Source organism: Salvelinus fontinalis, chromosome 2, assembly GCF_029448725.1.
Source record: "Salvelinus fontinalis isolate EN_2023a chromosome 2, ASM2944872v1, whole genome shotgun sequence".
In the NCBI taxonomy this organism is placed as follows: domain Eukaryota; kingdom Metazoa; phylum Chordata; class Actinopteri; order Salmoniformes; family Salmonidae; genus Salvelinus; species Salvelinus fontinalis.
This window is the reverse complement of record NC_074666.1, coordinates 60,050,835-60,078,189: the sequence shown is the minus strand read 5'-3', so window position 1 is coordinate 60,078,189 and position 27,355 is coordinate 60,050,835. Positions and strand designations below refer to the sequence as shown.

The 27,355-nt window shown below is 40.8% G+C and overlaps 1 protein-coding gene and 1 long non-coding RNA gene across 2 annotated transcripts; one reads left to right on the top strand and one right to left on the bottom strand.

Moving 5' to 3' along the window:
- The first annotated feature begins 786 nt into the window (after window positions 1-786).
- On the top strand, window positions 787-26,444 carry LOC129822309 (nuclear body protein SP140-like protein). Its single transcript, XM_055880495.1, has 15 exons — window positions 787-1,234; window positions 12,287-12,461; window positions 12,694-12,945; window positions 13,153-13,272; window positions 14,574-14,707; window positions 20,462-20,509; window positions 21,082-21,130; window positions 21,326-21,532; window positions 22,260-22,399; window positions 22,609-22,677; window positions 24,743-24,870; window positions 25,103-25,220; window positions 25,378-25,452; window positions 25,642-25,785; window positions 25,989-26,444. The coding sequence occupies exons 1-15, from the start codon at window positions 1,091-1,093 to the stop codon at window positions 26,100-26,102; spliced, it is 1,917 nt and encodes a 638-aa protein (XP_055736470.1). The 5' UTR covers window positions 787-1,090; the 3' UTR covers window positions 26,103-26,444.
- On the bottom strand, window positions 17,718-27,073 carry LOC129822341 (uncharacterized). Its single transcript, XR_008754475.1, has 2 exons — window positions 26,985-27,073; window positions 17,718-24,865 (listed from the first exon to the last, which is right to left on the bottom strand). It is a non-coding gene; the product is annotated as an uncharacterized LOC129822341 (long non-coding RNA).
- Between the last annotated feature and the right edge of the window lie 282 nt (window positions 27,074-27,355).

Below are 27,355 nucleotides of genomic sequence, written 5' to 3'. Positions count from 1 at the left end.
CCCAAACTGTCAACACATTGCATATACGCTCAGGATAACTAAGGATAAAGTTGGTAAGCTGATATTCAGAGCTTAAATAGCCAATCAGGACTAATAAAGCCAATGCCGGTGGGTCTACCATATCGATGGGCATTCATAAAATTCTATTGCGGGCCAACATGGTAGGCTACACCTCAGTAAGCGCGGGCCAATGTCTTTTTGACATATTTTGGGGGGGTCCTGTCTGCACCTGCAGTCTTTGCTTTGTGTTTTACAAATGGTAGGCCTCCCACATAGATGGGCATTCCTAAAATTCTATGTCAGGCGACACTGTAAACTATACCTCAGTAAGCACTGACCGACACTGATGGCTTCTGGATGTCTTTTTTGGTCTTGTCCAATGTCTTTTTTGGTGCCATCTGGACCGGCCTCGATTTCCATATCCACAGATGTTGCTTGTTGGTCCACTCTGGACCACTCATAGGTTTGGTTCAGATTTTGTCTGGTCTGGGCCAGCTTTGATTTGGCCCAAACGTAGACGTCTATAAATTACATATTTTCAACTTTCATTCAGAACCGAAAATGAACCTGATTTCAACATCTGGAAAATACATATTTTCACCTTTCATTCAGAACCTAAATTGAACCTAACTTCAACGTCTTGAAAATTCGTATAGTAGAGGTCTTTTTAACGTAACTTTGCTTACTTGGGACTATTCTCGTAGGGGGCGGCAAATTTTTGTTGTCTCGCCTAGCGCGACCAGGACAGGCTCGTCCCATGAGCACTTTCACTTTTCAAACGTCATTTGAAGTGGACTTCCGTGCTGGCGTTTTGATTGCGTCCATCGTCTAAACTGGAATGTAGACTATTTGCGTCTCGAATGCTTTTGCGCGTCTATCGTCTGAATGAATCTATTCACCCCGGGCCTGTATTGAAATGTAAATAGCCTACAATCATACTTTCATTTCTGAATCTGTATGTGCAACCCAATATGAACCTGATCATTAATTATTAAACCGTTAATAATATTCTGTGACCTGGTAAATATAGCAATTTTTTCAACAAAGAAAACTGAATTGAAGAGGTAAACTGCACTTGCGATCGGCGCCAATGGACCCGTTGGATTTTTTGACAGATAAGCAGTTACTGCAGTTTTTCCGCTGTAGTATGACACAAATGTCGTGCATGGAGCAACCACACACATTTCTTAACCAGCTCCGAGACCACCACTTCATTCCAGAGAAAATGTACAAGGTGAGCAGTAGAGACCGCAACATTTCTATAGACATACCCGCCTGCCCACTCAAAGGTTCAATTTAATCCCATCGGTCACAAAAACATGTAGGCCTGCTTTACAGGCTTTAAATAAATTAAAGTTGTACTTAACAAATTAGTCACATATTATGCATTATTAAGGTGAAGTATGATTCAGAGAAGTTTCATTAGATTTCTCAAAATTGTCACAAGCCAAGGATAAATCTCCAAGATTCAGACCTAGTTTTACACCAGAAGTCTGTATTCAATAGCTTAAAAAACAAATATTGTTGAAATGTTTTAATAGTTTAATGTTTAAAGGGTCTAGTTACATAGGCAATGTGCCTTTATTTTCAATACATTTCCTTTAAAGGTGTCGTCATGAATTTGACAGTAATTTATAGGAAGCTCGGTGGCATTTAAAATTAGGTATTTAATATTAAGGTACACCTACTGTAATATAAATACAGTATCATAGCAAGTACTGTGTAATGACACAGTACATTACTGTAAAATTGACTGTATTAGGCCTATACTGTAAAAAAGTAAATGCTACCATCATCGAAAGGAATGAATGATTGGATGAATGAATTACATTTATTGAGGTGAGGGTTTGTATTTCACAGTATTTTACTGTAATAACAAGGGATTGGTGCAAGATTTGACCAAATATTTAGGAAGAAGTCATCATCTGAGGAAGTCTGTGAAGGAAGAAACCAAATGGAAAAAGTGGTAAGCAAGTTATATCCAGAAAACAGACTTTCACCAAGTCAAATACATTTGTTGTGTAAGAGGTATCATGATACTTGAATTTAAACCAAAGTAGATAATTATAATATTGTTCTATACATCAGTTGGAGTCTCTATAAGCTTAACTATTAGGTCCTAAACCTAGCATAAAAGTGCATTCTTGTAGCTGTGTGGGCTAATATAGTCAAAATATTTCCCATCTGTTAAGTTGAGCCAATGGCAAGTTGAGCAAATTGAAGTGTTTTCTTCCCAGGCGTAATGCAAGGCATTATTGCTGTGATATGAGTCAACAACAGGGCCTGGCCTATGTTAAAAGTGTTTGTTAGGTGTTAAGCCTGTGTTAAAAGATGCTTAAAATGATTAAAAGACAAAAAGTGATTGTGAATTGTGTTTGGGAAATATAGATAGACATGGTTTTTAAAAGGTAGTGGCAATTTCATTCACTACTGACATCTTTAGGCGGCTTAACTTATCCTGTCCCGCAGCTCACCTTACCTCATAAGTTGTGCCAAGAGACCATTTTTTTGTGACTAGCTATGTTTTCAAAATTGTAATGTTATCATGAATTCTGATTATTTACGGGGATACACAACATCCTGAAATATATGTAGATATCTTTGTTAGAAAGAACACTATATTTCCCTTGACGGAGTGATGCTGAATGTAAAAAATGGCTCAACTTACCCCGCTGTCCACTAAAGTGTTTACTTATCACAGCATATTCATTCATATTTGGTGTTTTACAGGGATGTTACGTTTGATAGCTGAGCTCCGAGGCATGTGTTGAAATTGCTGAGCATCTAACATGCTGACCGGACGCGTCGCAAAATAAATGTACACGTACATGCTATTCAATCATTGTACCCACACTGCTCACGCACGTCAGCGAGCTTCTGCGTGGCCAGGCGCTAAAATAGAACTTGGTTCTATTACTGACGCTCAACGCACTGCAAGTCCTGCCTCTCCCATCTTCTCATTGGTTTTTAGGAGCATAAACCCACGTGGGTGATTGACAGATGAACTGATGTAACATTTCAGGTAAAATAACAACCCAATGTTTATATCCCAGGTCAAATTAGCTAGCAACAGCAAGCTAGCTAGCTAAATTGCCATAAATGTTTAATGCGTTTTGACCTGGCCCCAATACATATAATTGATTCAGAGTTTGTTTTGATATTTCAACCTGAGTGTCCTGATCGCATCTGGTGTGTGGGACCCAATTCAACATGCACGCCGATGCGTGTATCACTTCATGAGGAGTACATCATCAATGACATCCAAAGCTTCATTTGATCACGTGCTTTTTCAAATCATGTGTTACAAAATCCCACTGATTTCTCTGTGGTTCCGGTGCTTTCTTCGATTCCAAGCTCCTTTCAAACACCGAACTGTATTGGACACGTTCTTACAAATATAGTTAGGATTTTGTACAAAAAGTTTCACCTGACCGGTAGCTAAGCTGGTAGAGTAGAGAACATTCAGTGACGTGAGGGTATGAAGTAGAATCCTGTTGAAGGCACACTATTTTGAAAATGGTTTTATGTGAAACAACACTTTCTGCACAGTTTAAATATTATAATTTCTTTGGTATAGTATACGCTTCTGTCTTAAGCATCCTAAATAATGCCATAGATTCTGTTTTTGAAAAAGAGTAAACTTGAACGCAAAAAAAGGAAGCATGATGTAAGATGCGAAGCTGGTATTCCAACTGATTATAGGCTACTGAAGCCATCATGCGCTACCCATGCCAGATGTCACTAATGTGCATTGTGAACAGATAATGAAGCTCTGTTTTTTTGTACATTTTGGTGAAAGCAACGAAGCCTTGAGAAAGCATCGGTTTCCCATCACTAGTGTTTTATATCACTTGCACTTCTAGAGACCTTAAGAAAGGCTTCCAAATTGTCAGCAACTACAGGGCAAAACTGACCAAAAGGACATGGCAAATGCCTTTTACTCAACCATTTAAGGTTTAAGACTAGCTGCCACTCCAATCAAATCAAGTCAAATTTTATTTGTCACATGCGCCGAATTAAACTGGTGTAGACCTTACAGTGAAATGCTTACTTACAAGCCATTAACCAACAATGCTGTTTTAAGAAAATACCTAAAAAAAAGTAAGAGATAAGAATAACAAATGATTAAAGAGCAGCAGTAAATAACAATAGCGGGGCTGTTAACAGGCGGTACCGGTACAGAGTCAATGTGCGGGGGGCACTGGTGTTGAGGTAATTGAGGTAATATGTACGTGTAGGTAAATTTATTATAGTGACTATGCATAGATAATAACAGAGAGGGGCAATGCAAATATTCTGGGTAGCCATTTGATTAGCTGTTCAGGAGTCTTATGGCTTGGGGGTAGAAGCTATTTAAAAGCCTCTTGGACCTAGATTTGGCCCCACGGTACCGCTTGCCGTGCGGTAGCAGAGAGAACAGTCTATGACTAGGGTGGCTAGCATCTTTGACAATTTTTAGGGCCTTCCTCTGTAGTGCCTAAATCTTCAACAAAAAGGGTCAGATGACAATTAGGGGAAAGAAAAAATAAATCTATTGAAGCTCCCTCTGAGATCGTAGGCAGAGCGGTTGCCATACCAGGCAGTGATGCAACCCGTCAGGATTCTCTCGATGGTGCAGTTCTAAAACCTTTTGAGGATCTGAGGACCCATGCCAAATCTTTTCAGTCTCCTGAGCGGGAATAGGTTTTGTCGTGCCCTCTTCACAACTGTCTTGGTGTGCTTGTACCATGTTAGTTTATTGGTGATGTGGACGCCAAGGAACTTGAAGCTCTCAACCTGCTCCACTACAGCCCTGTCAATGAGAATGGGGGCATGCTCGGTCCTCCTTTTCCTGTAGTCCACAATCATCTCCTTTGTCTTGATCACGTTGAGGGGGAAGTTGTTGTCCTTGCACCACATGGTCAGGTATCTGAACTCCTCCGAATAGGCTGTCACATCGTTGTCGGTGATCGGGCCTACCACTGTTGTGTCATCAGCAAATTTAATGATGGTGTTGGAGTCGTGCCTGGCCGTGCAGTCATGAGTGAACAGGGAGTACAGGAGGGGGCTGAGCACGCACCCCTGAGGGGCCCCTGTGTTAAGGATCAGCATGGCGGATGTGTTGTTACCTACCCTTACCACCTGGGGGCGGCCCGTCAGGAATTCCAGGATCCAGTTGCAGAGGGAGGTGTTTAGTCCCAGGGTCCTTAGTTTAGTGATGAGCTTTGAGGGCACTATGGTGTTGAATGCTGAGCTGTAGTCAATGAATAGCATTCTCACATAGGTGTTCCTTTTGTCCAGGTGTGAAAGGGCAGTGTGGAGTGCAATAGAGATTGCATCATCTGTGGATCTGTTGGTGCAGTATGCAAAGGTTTCTGGGATAATGGTGTTGATGTGAGTCATGACCAGCCTTTAAAAGCATTTCATGGCTACAGACGTGAGTGCTACAGGTCGGTAGTCATTTAGGCAGGTTACGTTAGTGTTCTTTGGCACAGGGACTATGGTGGTCTGCTTGAAACATGTTGGTATTACAGACTCAGACAGGGAGAGGTTGAAAATGTCAGTGAAGACACTTGCCAGTTGGTCAGCGCATGCTCGGAGTACACGTCCTGATAATCCGTCTGGCCCTGCGGCCTTGTGAATGTTGACCTGTTTAAATGTCTTACTCACATTGGCTGCGGAGAGCGTGATCACACAGTCGTCCGGAACAGCTGATGCTCTCATGCATGTTTCAGTGTTACTTTCCTCGAAGCGAGCATAGTAGTTATTTAGCTCGTCTGGTAGGTTCGTGTCACTGGGCAGCTCTCGGCTGTGCTTCCCTTTGAACTTCCCTTGACTGTAATAGTTTGCAGGCCCTGCCACATCCAACGAGCATCGGCGCCGGTGTAGTACAATTCGATCTTAGTCCTGTATTGACGCTTTGCCTGTTTGATGGTTCATCGGAGGGCATAGCGGGATTTCTTATATGCTTGCGGGTCAGAGTCCTGATCCTTGAAAGCGGCCTGTAATCCATGGCTTCTGGTTGGGGTATGTACTAGAGGTCGACCAATTAATCGGAATGGCCGATTAATTAGGGCCGATTTCAAGTTTTCATAACAATCGGTAATCGGTATTTTTGGACACCGATTTGCCGACTTTTTAAATATATATATATATATATATATTTTTTTACACCTTTATTTAACTAGGCAAGTCAGTTAAGAACACATTCTTATTTTCAATGACGGCCTAGGAACGGTGGGTTAACTGCCTTGTTTAGGGGCAGAACTACAGATTTATACCTTGTCAGCTCGGGGATTCGTTTTTGCAACCTTCCGGTTACTAGTCCAACGCTCTAACCACCTGCCTTACATTGCACTCCACGAGTAGCCTGCGTGGCAGGCTGACTACCTGTTACGCGAGGGCAGCAAGAAGCCAAGGTAAGTTGCGAGCTAGCATTAAACTTATCTTATAAAAAACAATCAATCTTAACATAATCACTAGTTAACTACACATGGTTGATGATATTACTAGTTTATCTAGCGTGTCCTGCGTTGCATATAATTGTTGCGGTGCCTGTTAATTTCTCATCGAATCGCAGCCTACTTCGACAAACGGGTGATGATTTAACGAGCGCATTTGCTAAAAAAGCACTGTCGTTGCACGAATGTACCTAACCATAAACATCAATGCCTTTCTTTAAAATCAATACACAAGTATATATTTTTAAACCTGCATATTTAGTGAATATTGCCTGCTAACATGAATTTCTTATAACTAGGGAAATTGTGTCACTTCTCTTGCGTTCTGTGCAAGCAGTCAGGGTATATGCAGCAGTTTGGGCCGCCTGGCTCATTGCGAACTGTGTGAAGTCCATTTATTCCTAACAACGGCCGTAATTAATTTGCCAGAATTGTACATAATTATGACATAACATTGAAGGTTGTGCAATGTAACAGCAATATTTAGACTTAGGGATGCCACCCGTTAGATAAAATACGGAACGGTTCCGTATTTCACTGAAAGAATAAACGTTTTGTTTTCGAATTGATAGTTTCCGGATTCGACCATATTAATGACCAAAGGCTCGTATTTCTGTGTGTTATTATGTTATAATAAAGTCTATGATTTGATATTTGATAGAGCAGTCTAACTGAGCGATGGTAGGCAGCAGCAGGCTCGTAAGCATTCATTCAAACAGCACTTTCATGCGTTTGCCAGCAGCTCTTCGCAATTCTTCAAGCATTGCGCTGTTTATGACTTTAAGCCTATCAACTCCCGAGATTAGGCTGGTGTAACCGATGTGAAATGGCTAGCTAGTTAGCGGGGTGCGTGCTAATAGCATTTCAAACGTCACTCGCTCTGAGACTTGGAGTGGTTGTTCCCCTTGCTCTGCATGGGTAACGCTGCTTCGAGGGTGGCTTTTGTCGATGTGTTCCTGATTCGAGCCCAGGTAGGAGCGAGGAGAGGGACGGAAGCTATACTGTTACACTGGCAATACTAAAGTGCCTATAAGAACATCCAATAGTCAAAGGTATATGAAATACTGATCGTATAGAGAGAAATAGTTCTATAATTCCTATAATAACTACAACCTAAAAGGAACCACCAGCTTTCATATGTTCTCATGTTCTGAGCAAGGAACTTAAACGTTAGCTTTTTTACATGGCACATATTGCACTTTTACTTTCTTCTCCAACACTTTGTTTTTGCATTATTTAAACCAAATTGAACATGTTTCATTATTTATTTGAGGCTAAATTGATATTATTGATGTATTATATTAAGCTAAAATAAGTGTTCATTCAGTATTGTTGTAATTGTCATTATTAGAAATAAAAAATGTTTTTAGATCGGCCGATTAACCTCTCTGGTACCAGTTCCGCTAGCGTCCCACCTTGACAACAAAATTGCATCTTGTGTATTCTACTATTCAAACTCTCAACAGCAAGTTGAGACCCCGACTGAGTTCCCCCCGCCCCAAAAAAGTATTTATTTTATTTAATTCAAAAACATCAGAGAGGTCCGGACCTCAGTGTCCTCATATGTAGCTACGGCCCTGCTGTGCAGGGGTAGACCTGGTTACAGTTTATGAGTAATCAGGCTTTGCCAACTGGCCCCGTGTGGCTCAGTTGGTAGAGCATGGCGCTTGCAACGCCAGGGTTGTGGGTTCGTTTCCCACGGGGGGCCAGTACAAAAAAAAGTATGAATGTATGTACTTGTAAGTCGCTCTGGATAAGAGCGTCTGCTAAATGACTTAAATGTAAATGTCACATTTAAACCTGGGTTAGTTGACTAGCTGGATATACAGGTAACTGAAACAATAAAATAAACACTTAAAATTAAAGTTCTGGCGGCTCTGTTATGGTGTGTGGTGCATTTTCCTGACATGGTTTAGGTTTACTCAATATCTTAGAGGGCAAAGTAAACACCAATAAATACACAGCCATTCTGAGTGATCACCTTCAATCTATGATGAGTCATTTCTCACCTGATGGGAGTGGTCTCTTCCAGGATGACAATGCCCCCATCCACAGGGCAGGAGTGGTGACTGAATGGTTTGATGAGCATGAAAACATTGAAAACCATATGCCATGACCGTCTCAGTCACCAGATCTCAACCAAGTTGAACACTTATAGGAGATTCTGGAGCGGTGCCTGGGACAGCTTTTTCCACGAGCATCAACAAAACACCAAATGATGGAATTTCTCGTGGAAGAATGGTGTCACATCCCTCCAATAGATTTCCATACACTTGTAAAATCTATGCCAAGGCGCATTGAAGCTGTTCTGACGACTTGTGGTGGCCCAACGCCCTATTAAGACACATTATATTGTTCTTTCCTTTATTTTGTCAGTTATCTGTAGGTTACTGTTGGTGACTTGGGGAATACAGGCCTATGGAAAGTGGGTAACAGGGCTGATATAGGCAAGTAACAGGGATGAGGTGTATTGGCAAAGGAACTGGGGTTTATGATTAGTAAATAGGGCATTTAGGGCTAGGATATCAGTGTATCGGTACTTGATTGTATCAATATTAGGGTATTGGCATGTGGGTGTTAGGGTGTTAGGGTTAGGGCATAGGAGTCACAGGGCTGGGGTGTGTGAGTAATTGGGTTTAGGTGTGTCGGTAAGTGGGCTGCAGTACAATGCTGAGTTTCACGTCTGGAGGAAACCTGGCTCCATCCCTACAGTGAAGGTATGGTGGTGGCAACGTCATGCTGTGGGGATGTTTTTTAGTGGCAGGGACTGGGAGACTAGTCAGGATTGAGGGAAAGAGTAACGGAGTGCTCAGGACCTCCGACTGGGACAAAGGTTCACCTTCCAACAGGACAACGACCCTAAGCACACAGCCAAGACAACGCAGGAGTGGCTTCGGGACAAGTTTATGAATGTCCTTGAGGGGCCCAGCCAGAGCCTGGACTTGAACACAATCGAAACGTCTCTGGAGAGACCTGAAAATAGCTGTGGAACGACGTTCCCTATTCAACCTGACAGAGCTTGAGAGGATCTGCAGAGAAGAATGGAAAAAACTCCCCAAATACAGGTGTGCCAAGCTTGTAGCTTCATACCCAAGAAGACTCGAGGCTGTAATCACTGCCAAAGGTGCTTCAACAAAGTACTGAGTAAAGGGTCTGAATACTTATGTAAATGTGATATTTCTGTGTTTTTTTATTTTATTATTTTACAAAAATATCTTAAACTGTTTTTGCTTTGTCATTATGGGGTATTGTGTGTAGATTGATGAGGGAAAAACAACAATGTAATCAATTTTAGATTAAGGCTGTACCGTAACAAAACCTTGAAAAAGTCTAGGGGTCTGAATACTTTCCGAATGCACTGTATATAGATATTGCGGCTGAGAAATAGGGGTAAATGTGTCTTAATTTCATTATAGTCAGAACACTGCATGTTCCCATCAGTCACAATTGTGACCAGTATTAAAACATACTTTTTTATATGCTATTCAATATAAAATCTAAAAAGTAATATGGATGACATGTTACGATTACTAATGGCATAACATTTGCATAGTGGCATGTCTGGGATTTGTTTTTGGAAAAAATGGGTTTACCAAGCAATGATAAATTAAATCCCACTAAGCACGGCCAATGAATATAATTGGTTCAGATTTGTTTCGATCCGGACTGGCCTTGATTTGGCCCAACATAGACGTACGTCTATGTCTGAAACTTATCAAATCTGAACCAATCATAGACATCTGTGTTCCACAAGTTTGGACAGCACAGCACAGCACAGTACATTACATTACAGTAAAGAAAAGTTGACTACAGTACAGTAGAGGACAGTACAATACAGTAGAGCACAGTACAGTAAATAAAAGCATGTGTAGTTCCATACATTAGAGTACAGCATAGAAGAGTATAGTTCAGTATAATGATCTGTAATGTTTAATACTTTACTCTAATGGACTCTACTGAACTAAACTGTACTGTACTGTACTCTACTGATTTAAACTCTACTGAACACCTTACTATACTGTACTGTAGTATTCTACTTTACTCTACCGAATAAAACCCTGATCCGTCACTGTAACAAAACAAATTGTAGTCTACAAAAATTTTTGGGTAGAATTCGTCCTCCTATTTTGCAAGTGAAGGTTCCTGGAAGAGCATGTTGGGTTGCACCACCAGCTGAACATTTCCGGTTGAAAAAGGTTCCTTGAGGAACCGCTCTGAAAAGGATATTTGAGGGTCTTCGAGAGAACCCCCCGTGTAAAGGTTGTTGTGGCAATTCTTACAAAAGGACACTCGAAGTCAATCTTAAATGAATCATTGTTTATCGTCAGCGCGCTGGAGAGGTTCCAACCAACTCAATGCACCATAGTACCATAATTCATTAATCATTACCGTTTTGTTTCATTCATGTGACCGGCCAATACTGGTTCATAACATGTGACCGACCAACACCTCACAAGGCTTCTCCTCTCTAAGCTGAGACCTTGAGACCTATCTTTTGTTTGTTCTCAAAACAAGGTCTGGGCGTACTGCCAAATTGCAGCTACTGATAAGAGGAGGATTTGTTCAGTCAACCACTTGCATGAACACAGAAATAGGTTTATAGAACAGCGCATGAATAGAACATAGAAATGAGTTATAAGGAAAGCACAAACATTAAAATTCCCATTACAAGGTCAATGATGTGTATAAACCCTGGATGACTGACAGTGGGTGCTGTATTGAAGCCACCGTACATACATTTTTGACGAGTTTATTGTATTGCAGACACATTAATACATACTTTAAATTATAGAATGTGAGCTAAACATAAATAAAAGAAATAAAAACATTTTCCTTAAACTATTTTATTTTTGTACTAATGTTACTTTCCCCAAAACAACAACAAAAAATACTTAAATACATGTAATTTTGTCCTTGAAACATTTTATTTAAATACTGTATTACTGTATAGTAATTCAATTAATTCCTCTGGAGGACTGCACTTAATCTCTCTCGGACAAGGTGACTTTTATCAATCAGCTCTATTTATGCTCAGATTCTAAAATGCCAATTAGCGTCAAAGTAGACATCCTGCAAGACTACAAATCCCTGCAAACTCCTGCACGTCATTTCTAGCTGACACCTTTACTAACAGGCATTGTGTCAATTTTAAACTTGCACAAGACATTTCACAGAATTTTCCATTTAAAGAAATGTAGATCATTTATTAATGACTACATTTAGCTAACGTTAGATAGTTAATCCAGAGATTCTTACCTTTGCCTCGATTCAGCAGTCTCGTCCAGATCATCATGGCATTTGTTGTTCTTTATGATAACCACATTAGTAGCTAATTAGCATTTCATTTTTTGGGGGGGTAAATACAGGCAAATATATTGATAGAAGTCACCTTGTCCTAGAGAGATTTACACGGTTATCAAAACGTCATGCCAGGGTAAGCCTACATGAAACACAGCCCTTATTTTAAGTGTTTTTAAAAAATGATGGGAAAAATGAATGGTGGAAAAAAGATTGTAACCATTTCCCGGTTTGACCGCGAAAGGTTCCTTGAGGATCTCCAGGGTTCATCGGGTCAACAATACTTGTAAGAGTGTTCTGTGTACACTAAGACCATTCACTGTCCTATTACAAGCTGGGTACAAACAATATAAATAACAGGTCTTTGAATGTTATTGTAAGAGTGGACATTGGAGTTGATGATCATTGATTAGTAATACCTGATGTGTGTCCATGAATACCACTCTGTCACATGCACTGATTGGGATGGTAGTTGCTTCTAGAGAATCAAGTATCCCTCTACACCAGCCACAATTTGACCATGGTTTTGTATTTGACCCCTCCTGCAGAAGCTGATTCGGTGTAGGAGTAAGGAGTTGAGGGAGAAGGGTGTGTACCAGGTGTTGGACTGGGTGGAGGCAGAGAGGCCCGACAGCATCAAGGTGTTCTGGAACTGTGTGTTCAGGGACCACCTCCTGCTGCAGTACCCCACGTTACGCCTGCTACGAAACAGCCTGCTGGACGGTCAGTTCTGGAGTCTTCACTCTTATTATTGTATTATTATGGCATTTGTATGGATAGGTTAATATCTATATATAATTCCAACTCCTAGTTTAATATAAATGTAGCCACAATGGTGGATACTTTGAAGTTGAGGTTCAAAGCCTTGTCAAATTTGTATTTAATATAATTTGTTATTAGGTGTACATGAATTAGGTTGCATGGTTGGCTCAATTTTGCCTCCAATCCCTTGTAGGGTCGTTCACATTCTACGAGAAACTGCCAGAGAAGGTGGAGAAGGAAGAGGAGGAGGAGGATAGGAAGAAGAAGGCTTCAGCGGATGGAGAAGAGGAGGAGGAGGAGGAGGAGGAGGAGGAGGAGGAGGAGGAGAAGAAGACAGGAAGGAAAAAGAGTAAAAAGAGAAGTGAGAGTGCAGAGAAGGGCAAGCCCAGCACGCCCACCCAGTCCACCCCCAGTCAGAAGAAGAAAGTCCAGAGGGTCAAATACTGTGAGTCCCAGGCTTCATGTTCCCTGGGGGAAAGAGGAGGCCTTGAATCAGAAAGTCTAAAGTACCTCTGTAACTTCAAACAGACATTTTCTTGAGTAAATATTGACTCCTGAATTCATAGCGTAGGAAGTAGTGGGGGGAGGAAATATTTTCATTTTTATTTTCAAGTCACATCTTAATGACTGTCCCCAACATGTCCCAATGCAGGTTCTCCTTTTTGTAAGGGGGAGAAATCTGACATCTGGAACTGGCCCATCTACAAGACCCAGCTCCCAGTCACCTGTGGGGACAAGGAAGGCATGCTCTTCAGGAACAAGCTGGCCACAGGTACGCCGCAACAATGGACTTAATATGATATGTTTGTGTGTAATGGTGGATGTGGTTCGGCTAGAATAACCATGCCTGAGACATTAAAAGGGTCAATCTGCAGTTGCTACATCCATTTTTGGACACAAATTCTGAACCAGGAGTAAAATCAACTCATAAACCTTTATCTCAGCTGGTAATCATTACAGTTTGAGGTACCGCAAAGGAAAGATAGTGATGAGGCTCATTGACATTGCAAATGGGGAATAACCAATCGCGAGGAGGCATTACCAGCTGTGAACTCTATAGGCAACATGCAACCATGGTGAATGTGACTGTAGCCTACATAAAATGTTGCAATGGTAAAAAGTTGGATATTATTTTCGCCGGCACGATCACTTTGCCTACTCTAATATGTTGACATGCATCTCTTTTTTTAACCAATTCTGATGGTTCTTAAAAGTGGAATTTTGCTAATATTACCGTGATATCAACTCTGAAATTTTTTGGCACATTAGGCATCAATTCACTTGCCAATAACGTTGCATACATCGTTTGAAAGGTCTATCATTTTCATCGAACACAAAGTTAACATAAGCCCTAGATGTCTTCAATTTCCCAATTTATAGGCATACCCAATTTTAACATATTATTTTAACAATGTGATGTTATGTAGGGAAATAAATAATCAAAAGAAAAATGTGTTTATTTATTAGCCTAGTGGTTATAAGTATTCAGGCATATAGTTGTGAAATAGGTCTCATGTGACATCATTGTCAAAAGCTCAAGACATACTGTTACATGTACAGTAGGTCTAGATTATTTATGGACTGATCATATCAAAACATTATTTTAACCACACCTAAGTAATTGCATGTGGCGCAGGAACCACTGACTCTCTGCATTTTTCTATTACCAAGACACCTGCTGATAACCCTTAACTGGTTAGGACAGCTCATGAGGTGTCCTAAATATCTGTCGACTTGGTGTGACTCTTATGACTAAAGGCTTCAAGGATAGCTATAGTTTTTTACCCATCAGCACTCACGATAAATGTTCTACTATGAGACCCTTTGTGAATACGGGCCCAAATCTAATGCATAGACTTTAGTGGGTTAACACAGTATTGTGATGTGCAGGAGACCCAGGTTTCAATCACAGTCAGGCACATGTGTACTACGGTCCATTTTACTTTGCATGGTTTTAATTTGTGGTGGTGTGTATGATGTCTGACTTCCTCATTGGTTTGTCTCAGGGGAGAGGAGAATTGTGGTTCAGGGTTGCTGGTTGATGTCTGACTTCCTCATTGTTTTTTTTTTCAGTGGAGAGGTGCATTGTGGTCCAGGATCGCTGGTTCACCCCAAGTGGCTTTGAGGAGTTTGGGGGGAAGAAGAGCAGAAAGAACTGGAAGTACAGTATACACTGTAGAGGCACCACTCTGGGAGAACTGATCCAGGTACAGCAAATATTTTAATTTAATTTATTTGACCATTTAAAAACACAATTCAACCAGACGTGGATACAATTGATTTAAAATCATCAAATAAAACACAGAAAAGTTAAACAGCTTGGTTACTTTTCATACTCTAATCAGGCCTATGTCATTTGGACAATGTTTCCATACAATACTACACTCTGAGATATATATACAGTACCAGTCAAAAGTTTGGACACACCTACTCATTCCAGGGTTTTTCTTTATTTGTACTATTATTCTACATTGTATTCTACATTGTGGAATAATAGTGAAGACATCAAAACTATGAAATAACACATATGGAATCTTGTAGTAACCAAAAAAGTGTGAAACAAATCCAAATATATTTTATATTTGACATTCTTCAAAGTAGCCACCATTTGCCTTGATGACAGCTTTGCACAATATTGGTATTCTCTCAACCACCTTCATGAATGCATTTCAAACCAACAGATGAGCCTTGTTAATTTGTGGAATTTATTTCCTTCTTAATGCATTTGAGCCAATCAGCTGTGTCGTGACAAGGTACAGAAGATAACCCTATTTGTTATTTTACCAAGTCCATATTATGGCAAGAACAGCTTAAATAAGCAAAGAGAAATGACAGTCCATCATTACTTTAAGACATGAAGACATCAATCCGGAAAATGTTAAGAACTTTGAAAGTTTCTTCAAGTGCATTTGCAAAAACCATCAAGGGCTATGATTAAACTGGTTCTCAAGAGGACCGCCGCAGGAAAGGAAGACCCAGAGTTACCTGTGCTGCAGAGGATAAGTTCATTAGAGTTAACTGCACCTCAGATTGCAGCGCAAATATATGCTTCACAGAGTTCAAGTAACAGACACATCTCAACATCAACTGTTCAGAGGAGACTGCTTGAATCAGGCCTTCATGGTCAAATTGCTGCAAAGAAACCACTGGTAGACAACAACACATCTGCCACACTGACCCTCAAGACCAGGGCCCCTCAGGGATGCGTGCTTAGTCCCCTCCTGTACTCCCTGTTCACCCACGACTGCGTGGCCACGCACGACTCCAACACCATCATTAAGTTTGCCGATGACATTACGGTAGTAGGCCTGATCACCGACAAAGTTGAGAACGTAAATTGAGGAGGTCAGAGACCTCCTAGTCCCACGACAACAACCTCTCCCTCAACGTCAGCAAAACAAAGGAACTGATCGTGGACTACAGGAAACGGAGGGCTGAGCACACCCCCATTCACATCGACAGGGCTGTAGTGGAGCCGGTCGAGAGCTTCAAGTTCCTCGGTGTCCACATCACTAAGGATCTATCATGGTCCAAACACACCAACACGGTCATGAAGAGGGCACGACAACGCCTATTCCTCCTGAGGAAGCTGAAAAGATTTAGCATGATCCTCAAAAAGTTATACATCTGCACCATTGAGAGCATCTTGACTGGCTGCATCATCACTTGGTATGGCAACTGCTTGGCATCCAACCACAAGGCACTACAAAGGGTAGTGCGTATGGCCCAGTACATCACTGGGGCCAAACTCCCTGCCATCCAGGACCTCTATACCAGGCAGTGTCAAAGGAAGTACCAAAAAATGTCAAAGACTCCAGCCACCCAAGCCATAGACTGTTAATTCTGCTACCGCATGGTAAGCGTTACCAATGCACCAAGTCTGGAACCAACAGGACCCTGAACAGCTTCTACCTCCAATCCATAAGACTTCTAAACAAGACTGCTAAAAAGCTAATCAAATGGCTACCCAGACTACCTACATTGACCCTTTTTTGCAATAACTCTTGCACTGACTTTATGCACACAACCTGGACTCTACCCACACATTAACACATACTTACACTGACACCCGACCCACGTACATAAAAACACCCATACCCACTTGGGATTCATATTTTCCAGAGAATCTACCAAGTCTCAATACTAGGAATAATTCATAATTATCCAGAGTCCCGGGAAATTCCACAACAACCGTAAGTGCCCATTTAAAGCGTTTTTAAAGATATGGTCCCTATGCCAGGGTTCTCCCTAAATAAGAGGGGGCTGCACCACCTTGTCGGCTGGGCTGCACCATTACGTAAAGATTTCAGAGCAAATAAAACTGCTTGCTTAACCCGGAAGCCAGCCGCACCAATGTGTCGGAGGAAACACCGTACAGCTGGTGACCTGAAGTCAGCGTGCATGCGCCCGGCCGCCACAAGGAGTCACTAGAGCGCGATGGGACAATGACATCCCAGCCGGCCAAACCCGAACGACGCTGGGCCAATTGTGCGCCGTATCATGGGTCACCCGGTTGCAGCCGGCTGCGACACAGCCCGGGATCGAACCCAGATCTGTGGTGACGCCTTGATAGAATGATCTTTAATCGCCAATGACATTGTTGTGAATTGCAAAACCGTCCGTTCATAAATTCTGAGCGTTATCATGTTCGTCAATTAATTTAGCGCATTTCAGCAGTAGGCTATCTCGACACAGAGCACGTTCAGGACGCACAGAGCACAACCTGACTATAGCATTGTCAAATCATACAAACCGCAGCCAAATGACAATTCAAATGACCAAAGTTGCTAAGCTTGCAAGATAACCTAATAATCAACGAATGTCATAATATTTTGGCAAAGTCTAGTTGATTATTATAAAGATACCAGATCAGCTCATGAATAACGGGAAAGTGAAGAGTGTAAATAGTTTGAATATCAAGGTATCTTAATATCCATATCTACTCTCATATCGTTTGTTGATCACACATTCTCTACCGAAGCTCTCATATGGGCAGCTAGTACGAGACAGCGGGGAAATATTATAGCGGTATTTTGATATGTGTAGGCAAGAGACGTGCTTTCAGAATGCAACCTATATATTACAAAATAAAGTTAGGAATTTTCATGCGTGACAGGAGTCAGGATTTGGGGTTTCAGTGGGATTGGATAGGAAAGTAGCCTAGGTGTAACGGGTGTTGTCGTCGGATGAGGAATAATCGGACCAAAGCGCAGCGTGGTAAGTGTTCATGCTTTTTATTTAAACTGAACACTATAACAAAATAACAAAGAGAATGAACGAAACCGAAACAGTCCTGTCAGGTGCAGAAACAGAAAACAGAAAATAACTACCCACAAAGCATCGGTAGGGAAAAGCTACCTAAGTATGGTTCCCAATCAGAGACAACAATAGTCAGCTGTCCCTGATTGAGAACCATACCCGGCCAAAACAAAGAAATACAAACATAGAAAAAATAACATAGAATGCCCACCCTAATCACACCCTGACCAAACCAAAATAGAGACATAAAAAGCTCTCTAAGGTCAGGGCGTGACACTAGGCTCTAGGACAGGAGAAGATAGCCTTTTCCCTCATGCCTCTCTGAATTGTTAACAGACTTCATGTCTTTGACAGAGATGCATATGTAGTGAATTGTGCATAGACCTATCAAATTTGTGACTGTCTGAAGAGTCACAATGACAGCTCAAAGAGGCACACTTTCTTTTATAGGTCGTACTTAGGGGTTAGACCCTGTAGGGTTTATTACCTGCATTCGGGTCGCGTGTGCAATCCGGCAGTGTCAATTATGCGTGTGCTTTGAATTCATGCTCACTTTGTGTGAAGTAACTACGCTAAGCTAAAGGCTTTCATGCGACACCCTGTTATGATAATTAGATTTTTTGCTAATCTGATGCTGCTCATGTTGTGTATTTTATGGAATTGCATTTGTGCCGACATTGGGGGAAAATGCCATTACATTTCTTAAGGAAATGGGAAGTGTAAGTGTTTCCGGGACAGTCCCGGGATCCCGGTTACCGATGTCAATCCCGAACACCCACACACATAACATGCACACACATGCATACTAACACCGCTCACACACACATTTTCACTCTCACCACATATGCTGCTGCTACTGTTTATTATCTAAAACGTGACAAATAACATTTTATTTAATTTTATAAGCTTTCAAACACACTCTGTCCACTTGTGACAACCAGCCCCATCGTGGGGTTAGATGTCACATAGTATGGGGTTGGTTGTCACAATGCTTGATTGTTGCTTATTGCTTTTGTAACAAGAGGTGAAGAATGTAGCAAACAGATTCTTAGAAATAGCCTTTCTTTGATCAAACAATATTCCTAATAAAATTCTGTATTTTATGCCTTAAGAATAAGAAAACATTTTACTGCCGCCCTACATATGGGCAATACCAAAACAAGTGATCTAATGATTCTGTCTCTTCGCAGCAAAATCTCCAGAGCTGGGATTGGTTGTATCCCTCATATACATAACATTCTATTGGTTGCAATAATTTTGTACAATAATTAAATGAAAAAACGAACTTTTTAATCCAGTGTTGTTTTGTGTATCAGTTCAAAAACCACGTGCTATGGAATCTGCACATCGAAATCTCTTCCTAACTATTTTGCGCAGCTTTCAATTTTTTGGTTCTTAATGAAACTGGTATACTTTTTTGTAATCACAATTTTCTTTAACAAATGTTGGTCTTTAATGTAGGGTCGACAGACAACTTCCTTACCTTCTTCCCCTTCCACATGCCTTTTTATTTGTGTAGTAATGCTGCAATCAGTTGGTTGTAAATTTGGATATAGCATATTTCCATATATTTTTGTTAGCTGCATGTGTGACAACTCCAACAGTCATATTTATGATATCATTAACAAAGATTATATCATTTTTTAGTATATTTGTATATTTTAGTATATTTGAGTTGAACCATAATATTTGTTGTAATATTTGTTCTGTCTTTTCTGATGCATAAAACTGAAATTGCAACCAGCTTTCTATAGCCTGTTTTAAAAATAGCGATATTCTGGAGATCATTTTATTCTCAAATAACCGAAAGTGAGAAGTTGTAATCTGAATAAAGGGAAAAAGGCTATTTTTAACATGGGGTGAGCCATTCTTACTAATCTGCTGGAAAACCAGTTTGGATTTCAGTACAACATTTGTATGGCTGAAGCCTTTAGTGAGAGGTTCAAGGCTTTAATCATGTCCACCCTCCGAATGCATATTCATTATATAATTATGCCTGTTTAATTTTGCCTGGCTTGCCATTCCAAATAAAGTGGAATATTTTTTGCTCATATAAAATATTTTTTGTGTTCTTAACTGACTTGCCTAGTTAAATAAAGGTAAACATTTTTTTTAAATAAAAATAAGTAAATAGGTAGACTGGGATATGACTCAATAGTTTAAGATGCTAGTTAACTCGTGGCTTGACCTAGGGACTCAGAAATAGGTTTGAAATATAGCTCTCCCTTTTTCCTCTTTTCAACAAATGTAGGTGTTCATGGATACTCCCATAATTCAAACATTTACAAAGAAAATAGAAAATATCACACATTGTTTTACTTGTACTTATAAAAAATACATTCCCCTCACCTCAATGTTTTGTCATATTGACATGAACTGACCAGGTGGATGAGTTATTTCGAAGAATTCACACAGCTCCATTTCGGTTGGTAGTAATTAGCACTGTGACAACCAACCCGTGAGACAACCAACCCCGGTCTCCCCTACTCTTACCACAGCATATCGGTTTATCATTACATATACCAGAAAATTGGGCCAGACAGAGCAACGAACTATAGCTACACATTATACCCTTTTTGTTTTTCTGTAAAGAAACAAACTGTACAGTTATTTCACTGATGTTCCATTCAGTCACTCAACACTCAAAAGCAATGTCTGTCCCCCTTTCTCTCCCCCTCCCATCATCATCCCACCAACCTCAGGAAGGTCATTTAACTTCACCAGACTTTAAAAGAAGAAAGAGTGCACAGGTAGGAGACCAAACTTTCAATATACCACATCCTCTGGATTAACAGTCAAACTTTTTTTGACTATTTAGTTGTACAAATGCCCTCAAATGGTTAGTACATCCACATCATACTGTATATCTAGATAACAGTTCACCCACATCATTCTATGTAAAAAAAAATACTTTGTAATAACTGAATAACTGTTCGGAGGTCCCTTATGAATGAATAAAACGGTAACACATCATGGTAATTCAGCTTCTGTAAGTACAACCTTATACCATACTGGGCATAGGAACATGTGGGACCATTGAAAATGCATAGAAAGTGCTGCATCGTCATAGCATCTGAGTACATGTTGTTTATGATTGTTAGTCATGGATCAGTTTTATTGAGACATCTAAACTTGACAACAGCTTAGCTTTATCTGTTGATGTTGTGATGTTTATACGGGCATGAATTTATATTTCTTGTGCGTGATCATACGTTGACCAGTGACCATTTTGTTTGTCCATGTTCTTACCATATTGGATAAAGAAGAGTCTATTATGTGACTGATATATGTAAAAGTGGTCTGTTCCTTTTCTCCTATCTAGGCCAAGAGAGCACTGTTTCCCTTCAACCAATCAGCGGGCTCAAGCACAGGTATGTACACCAATCACAGCTCAATGGAATATTTCTGAATCCTTTAGACATGACTATCTGGTAAAGGGGATGGTGTTGTCTCTCTAACTCTGTGTTTTTGTTGTTATAAGGTTTTGTGAATAACACAGGCCTGACCCTTCACACTTATATAATAAACCATCTTTCCCTAATCCTTTTTGTTTATCTTCACTTTAGAATCTGAGGAGGTTGACGATGATGAGGAGGAAGAGGAGGAGGAAGAAGAAGCTGAGCAGGAAAGAGAGGAAAGAGAGAGAAGAGATCAGGCAAACACTGCTGAAGAGAGCAGTACAGGAGGCAACCATTGTGGTGTGAAAAAGACTGTCTTCAAAGTCACCTGTGGAGCCATCAATGGAATGCTACATAATGATCGGTTTGCATCAGGTACATATTTTATTCTCTCAAGGTTTAATAAACAACATTCTATAGCTATCGCCATGTCTTTGAAACTATTGAAGGTACTGGAGACACTTTTACATGTTGGCAACCCTCTTTCTCTGGCTGCACCTCAAATACTGCCCCCACTTAGTGCTTTTATCAAGCAGAAAACCCATTTCAGCAGATCCACAAGGTCTGCCATGAGAGGTGACTGTATAGTTCCCTTCAGGAAAAGCACCTTCAGTCAGACGGCTTTCACTGTGAGAGCTTCCCATGTCTGGAACTCACTGCTTTCAGCCACACGTAACTATGCAACAATCAACCTGTCTGTAGTTTGTTAGGTGTGTAGATATTGTTTGTTAATTTTCTGTCTTTTGTTTGGTTGCTTTTTGTGTCATTGCTCTGTCTGTCTGTGTACTAAGTGTTAGTTGTCATATGTTGCTCTCTGCTCTGTATGTGCTAATTGTCTGTACTGCCCAGGGACTACGGTAGAAAGTTTGCCGACTGGCTAAAACGGGCCCTTTTACTGAAAATGTTCCTGCGAAAAATAAACGTAATAAAGTAAAGTAAATGACACACTTTTAGCTATTGTTGACAATACACTACATGTTATTTTACAATAGCCCTATGTCCCTCTGGTCAGCTGTAATGCGCCATATAAAATGTATATTAAGGTTATAATAGGGTTTCATTTGAGTTTTTCCTTTTGCCCCTATCTTCTCTGTTGCCCCAGGGTCGTGTGGAAAGAGCATCCGTACGGAGCTGTGCTGGATGACCCCGGTGGAGTTTGTGACGAGGGAGTCAGCTCTGGAAGATCCTTCCTGGAAGAAAGACATCCAGTGGGACGGGAAACCACTCAGCGTCCTCATCGAGGTACAGACGGAAAGAGAACACAGAGAGAGAGAGAGAGAGAGGAAGAGAGATGAGAGAAAAAATGTGTGTTTGGCACTTACCAACCTACTGTACAAGGAATGGTTTAAGATAGTCTGCAAGGTCTTTAAGGACCTGTGATGAAAACATTTCCCTTCTTCAAAACCGTTTTACTAGTACTACTACTCTCTTTGTTTGTTTCTCATTTTCAGAGCAAGATCTTGGTCATCCACTCTCTCCTGTGTAAGTGCAAGCTGTGCAGCTCCACGGCCAAAGACAGGGTACGTTTCTCCCTCGACCCTCGGGAACATGGTGGCACCCACTTACCAATCAGCCAATCACATTGGTTAAACGAATGCTTCAGATGTAATAATGAAATTCCAAGATGTTTCTTAACATCACTGTAAAGGGAATGAATGAATGAATGAATTAATTACATTTTCGTGTCAAATCATCAGTTGGCAATCCATCCCTTACAGGATTAATTGACACAAAGAAATTACAATGATTCACAGTGATAATTCAGTGATAATTCTTCTGGTGTTCTGCGCAGTGTGCACTGCATGAATAATGAAAAATAAATCAGTGCATAATAGTAGATAAGGTTTTTCAACCAATAATAAGAATAACCCTAGATCAGTAAAAATTATACATAAATACAGAAAAATTCAACAGAAGGTGTTTCAACCTGATCTTGCACAAAGAGAAGATTCAAGTGTGAGATCAGAGAGAAGATTGTAAGACATCCCTACAGACAATCTATACACATACGTGCACTTTGCTATATAGGAGCTAAATACTTTTAGAATGTAATTATAGGTTGCCCTTTTTCTTTTATTCCAGGCTTTATCAAGAAATTCAGCAAACAGAAATACAAAATGTACAAAAAAACATTTCAGTTTCTCCTCATCACTCAGCCACATATTGCCAGGGTAAATCTGGTGGGCTTTCTGGAATAAGGAAAAATGTATATATCGCGGTAGAAAGTGCAATAGATGATCAAATTAATGTTATTCTCTATTTCTTCGAGGTCACAATAATTACCTCGTTTTCCCTAATCCATTTAACCGACCTGTTTCAATACGCACGAATGTAACCGATGTGAAAATGGCTAGCTAGTGAAAATGGTGGCTAGCTAGTGAAAATGGTGGTGCGCGCTAGCAGCCTTTCAATCGGTGACGTCACTTGCTCTGAGACTTGAAGTAGTGGTTCCCCTTGCTCTGCAAGGGCCGCGGCCTTTGTGGAGCGATGGGTAACGATGCTTCGTGGGTGACTGCTGTTGATGTGTGCAGAGGATCCCTGGTTCGCGCCCGGGTCGGGGCGAGGGGACGGACGTAAAGTTCAACTGTTACACGGGCAATATCCCTGATCTTACACGTAGCGATCTCTTGCTTTTAGGTAGGTTGCACATAATATACTGTATCTCTCAAACACAAATTCACCCTTAATCAAGCAAAAGGTTCTCAATTTGGGTTTATGATTCATCTCCCCCACCCATTTATTTTCATATCACACCATCAGTTGTTTTTAAATAGTATCTATATCTCCCTTAATTTGGTCTTCGTACAAATGTTAAAAGTCAGGCTGCTGGAAAAGGGCTGACTGACATTTTGGTTTCCCAGGCTTCTCCTGTGAAGAGATCCCATTGAAAAACTTGTCTGGCAATAGGCATATCCAACAGCCTATTCCAAAGTCTCACCATGCACGCCTTCCATCTCACTTCACAGGGTTCCCAGTCCAGTTATTGCCAGTGTAGGTGCAAACTTGTAGAAACCTAAAGAATAAGTACTGCTTTGAGATACCTCTCAGCAACTCACACTCCTGCTGAATAGTCCACAACAGGACACACACGTCTGATAAGGTTTGGAATATGTGGCATAACCAACATCTTTGAGTGTTCTTGTTTTTCCTATAAATCTCCCAAAAGCTCTACATGCTGAGTCAGCCAGGGCAGTTGTGCTGTATTGAAAGTTCATATGTTCATCAAAATAAAGACCCAAATATTTATAATTGCTAGTAAACTCAAGAATGTCTTCACCACAAAATTGAAAACCAATTGACTGCACGTAATAACATTTCCCGCAGGTTTTGTTCAGTTTCTGCCGTCAAAATAATATAAATCAGCATTTCATAACCATATCTTACTCCAGTATTTAACTGTTTAATTTATTTTGCCAAATCATTAATAAACATAGCAAACAGAGTTGGTGATAAGGTATGTCCTTGTTTTACACCCGAGGGTGTGGGAAATCAATCTGTACGATATTCGTTAACACACAAACAGACAGTTGGTGCTTGATTGTTAAACAATTCCTTCTCACCTTCCTCTCTTCTCTGTCTTGGCAGCATGATCACGATAACGATGACGACTGCTTCATCTGTAGAAGCCAGGGCAGCTTGATATGCTGTGATAAGTGTCCTCGCTCCTTCCATCAGAGATGTCATCTTCCTAATGTGGATGATGCTATCCTGGGGTGAGAAGAGTTGAGGGTTGATGAGAGTGAGAGAAAGAGATTGATACAAGAGGTCTGTTAGTTCTATGTAGGTAAACTTAGCTGTCAGCTTATTTGTGCACTATTGAAATGTGTGTGTGTGTGTGTGTGTGTGTGTGTGTGTGTGTGTGTGTGTGTGTGTGTGTGTGTGTGTGTGTGTGTGTGTGTGTGTGTGTGTGTGTGTGTGTGTGTGTGTGTGTGTGTGTAATCACAGGGATGATTGTCCGTGGATGTGTACATTCTGTGTACTGAGGACCAGTCAGCCATGGCGCTACCCCAAACAAATGACCTACCAGGAAGCCTTAGCCTGCCGAATCTCAGACCACCTACTGGTGAGGAGCCTGAATGAATGACTTCTACCATTGGTCCAACTGCCTCCAATTGCATGTCCATTATAAGCGTCACCATATATTTGACATTAAATAATTATTCAGAATTAAATGTAAACAAGCTTTGACCAGTCACATAAATGTGTGTTTACTCTGACAGGAATGCCAGTACCTCCTGCTGTGTCTATACCAAGCGGACGAGGAACACATTGCTGTGGCAGATCCTTGCATCAATGTAAGTTTGCTTGGTTCTCTCTCTGTGTGTGTGTGTGTGTGTGTGTGTGTGTGTGTGTGTGTGTGTGTGTGTGTGTGTGTGTGTGTGTGTGTGTGTGTGTGTGTGTGTGTGTGTGTGTGTGTGTGTGTGTGTGTGTGTGTGTGTGTGTGCCAAAGTTCACATATCTCCGTCTGTATGTTCAATTGTCAGGTGAGAAACTACACCAGTGTGATAAAGACCCCTATATGGCTGGACAGGGTTGTGGAGAAGCTGCAGCAGAATCTCTACCAAACAGTTCAACACTTTGTGTCTGATGTGTGGCTTATCTTCACCAACTGTGCCACATTTAACAGGGTGAGACTGCACTACTGCAGTATCCAATGTGAAGACTCATCAAGACACAAATCTTGGAATTGTGCTAATGCATGAATAACACTTTAACAATGTGTCTTTGTTTAATCCATAACAAATATGAATTAGGCTAAATGAGTTGTGTTTTATGCATTACTAGTTTATTATGTTTTCTACACAAATGTGTGTGTCTTTTTTTAATGAAGGATAATGCAGAGTTGCGTGGAATGGGCGAAAGATTGAAGGATCTATTTGAGAGAGAGTTCAAGAGTACATTCAGCATCCAACTTCAGCATCCAACTGCATCCAACTGCCAGTAAAGCCTTCATCAAGTCTGTACTGTTATCTCACTATGAGACAACAGGGAATATTCACCATGCCCTGGTCTTTCTATACAGCCTTCATACAGACTTGCATGTACATTATTATCCATCTAGGACTTTCATTATTTATTTCATTTGTTCTAGCAATCAAAATGGGTGTGTGATAATAATTGAAATAGAATGATGGTGATAACATTGCATTTCACACAGTAAATGTTGCTTTGCTAACTTGCAAGAGTCTTAGAATTCCTAACCTTCCAGGTTTTTACTTCTGGTTAGGCCTCACTAGATTCATGTCCAGGGATTCTGTAGACAATAAACTCATGAATTTCTAAAACATTATACAACGTAGGTCTACTTCTTTGACTGTGTAGCCTACCAGAATGTGGTTCTGTTGAGGAGAATATCACCAGACAGAACAGCAGCGCCCTCTTCAGGGCAGTTAGGTCAGCGGCTGCTTTGGGTCTCTGCCCTCATGCAGGACCTGCGCACGCTGCTAATGTAACAGTTGTTAAAGTACTGTGTGAATTTCACCAGGTTCATATATTAATATGGCATGTTGATTTGTTTTTATGCATGCCTGCATCCTGGGAGTAGGGGAGTGTGTACTTACACGGAACCCAAACCGGCTGCGCCATCGTGCATAAATGTATTTTGCCCCCCCACACCAAACGCGATCACGACACGCAGGTTAAAATATCAAAACAAACTCTGAACCAATGACATTAATTTGGGGACAGGTCGAAAAGCGTGAAACATGTATGGCAATTTAGCTCGCTAGCTTGCACTTGCTAGCTAACGTTAATTTGTCCTATTTAGCTAGCTTGCTGTTTGCTAGCTAATTTGTCCTGGGATATAAACATTGAGTTGTTATTTTACCTGAAATGCACAAGGACCTCTACTCCGACAATTAATCCACACAAAAAACGGCCAACCGAATCATTTCTAGTCATCTCTCCTCCTTCCAGGCTTTTTCATCTTTGAACTTATATGGTGATCTCATCCAAACTTTCATTGTATTACCACGACAACCGGCAACAAAGTTCGTCTTTCAATCACCCACATGGGTATAACCAATGAGGAGATGGCACTTGGGTACCTGCTTCTATAAACCAATGAGGAGATGAATTTCAACACGATCTGCATCAGAAATAGGAACGACTTCTATTTTAGCCCTTGGGTCACAGACGCTGGTTGGCGTGAGCGAGCAGTGTGGGTGCAATAATTGAATAACATGGATTTGTACATTT

What these genes read in the sequence shown, in the direction of transcription:
- LOC129822309 (XM_055880495.1), top strand. Translation starts at nt 1,091, where the DNA reads ATGGACCCGTTGGATTTTTTGACAGATAAGCAGTTACTGCAGTTTTTC. An exon ending in TAATGATCGGTTTGCATCAG is followed by an intron (nt 21,533 to 22,259) that starts GTACATATTTTA and finishes CTGTTGCCCCAG; the next exon opens with GGTCGTGTGGAAAGAGCATC. An exon ending in GTGGATGATGCTATCCTGGG is followed by an intron (nt 24,871 to 25,102) that starts GTGAGAAGAGTT and finishes GTGTAATCACAG; the next exon opens with GGATGATTGTCCGTGGATGT.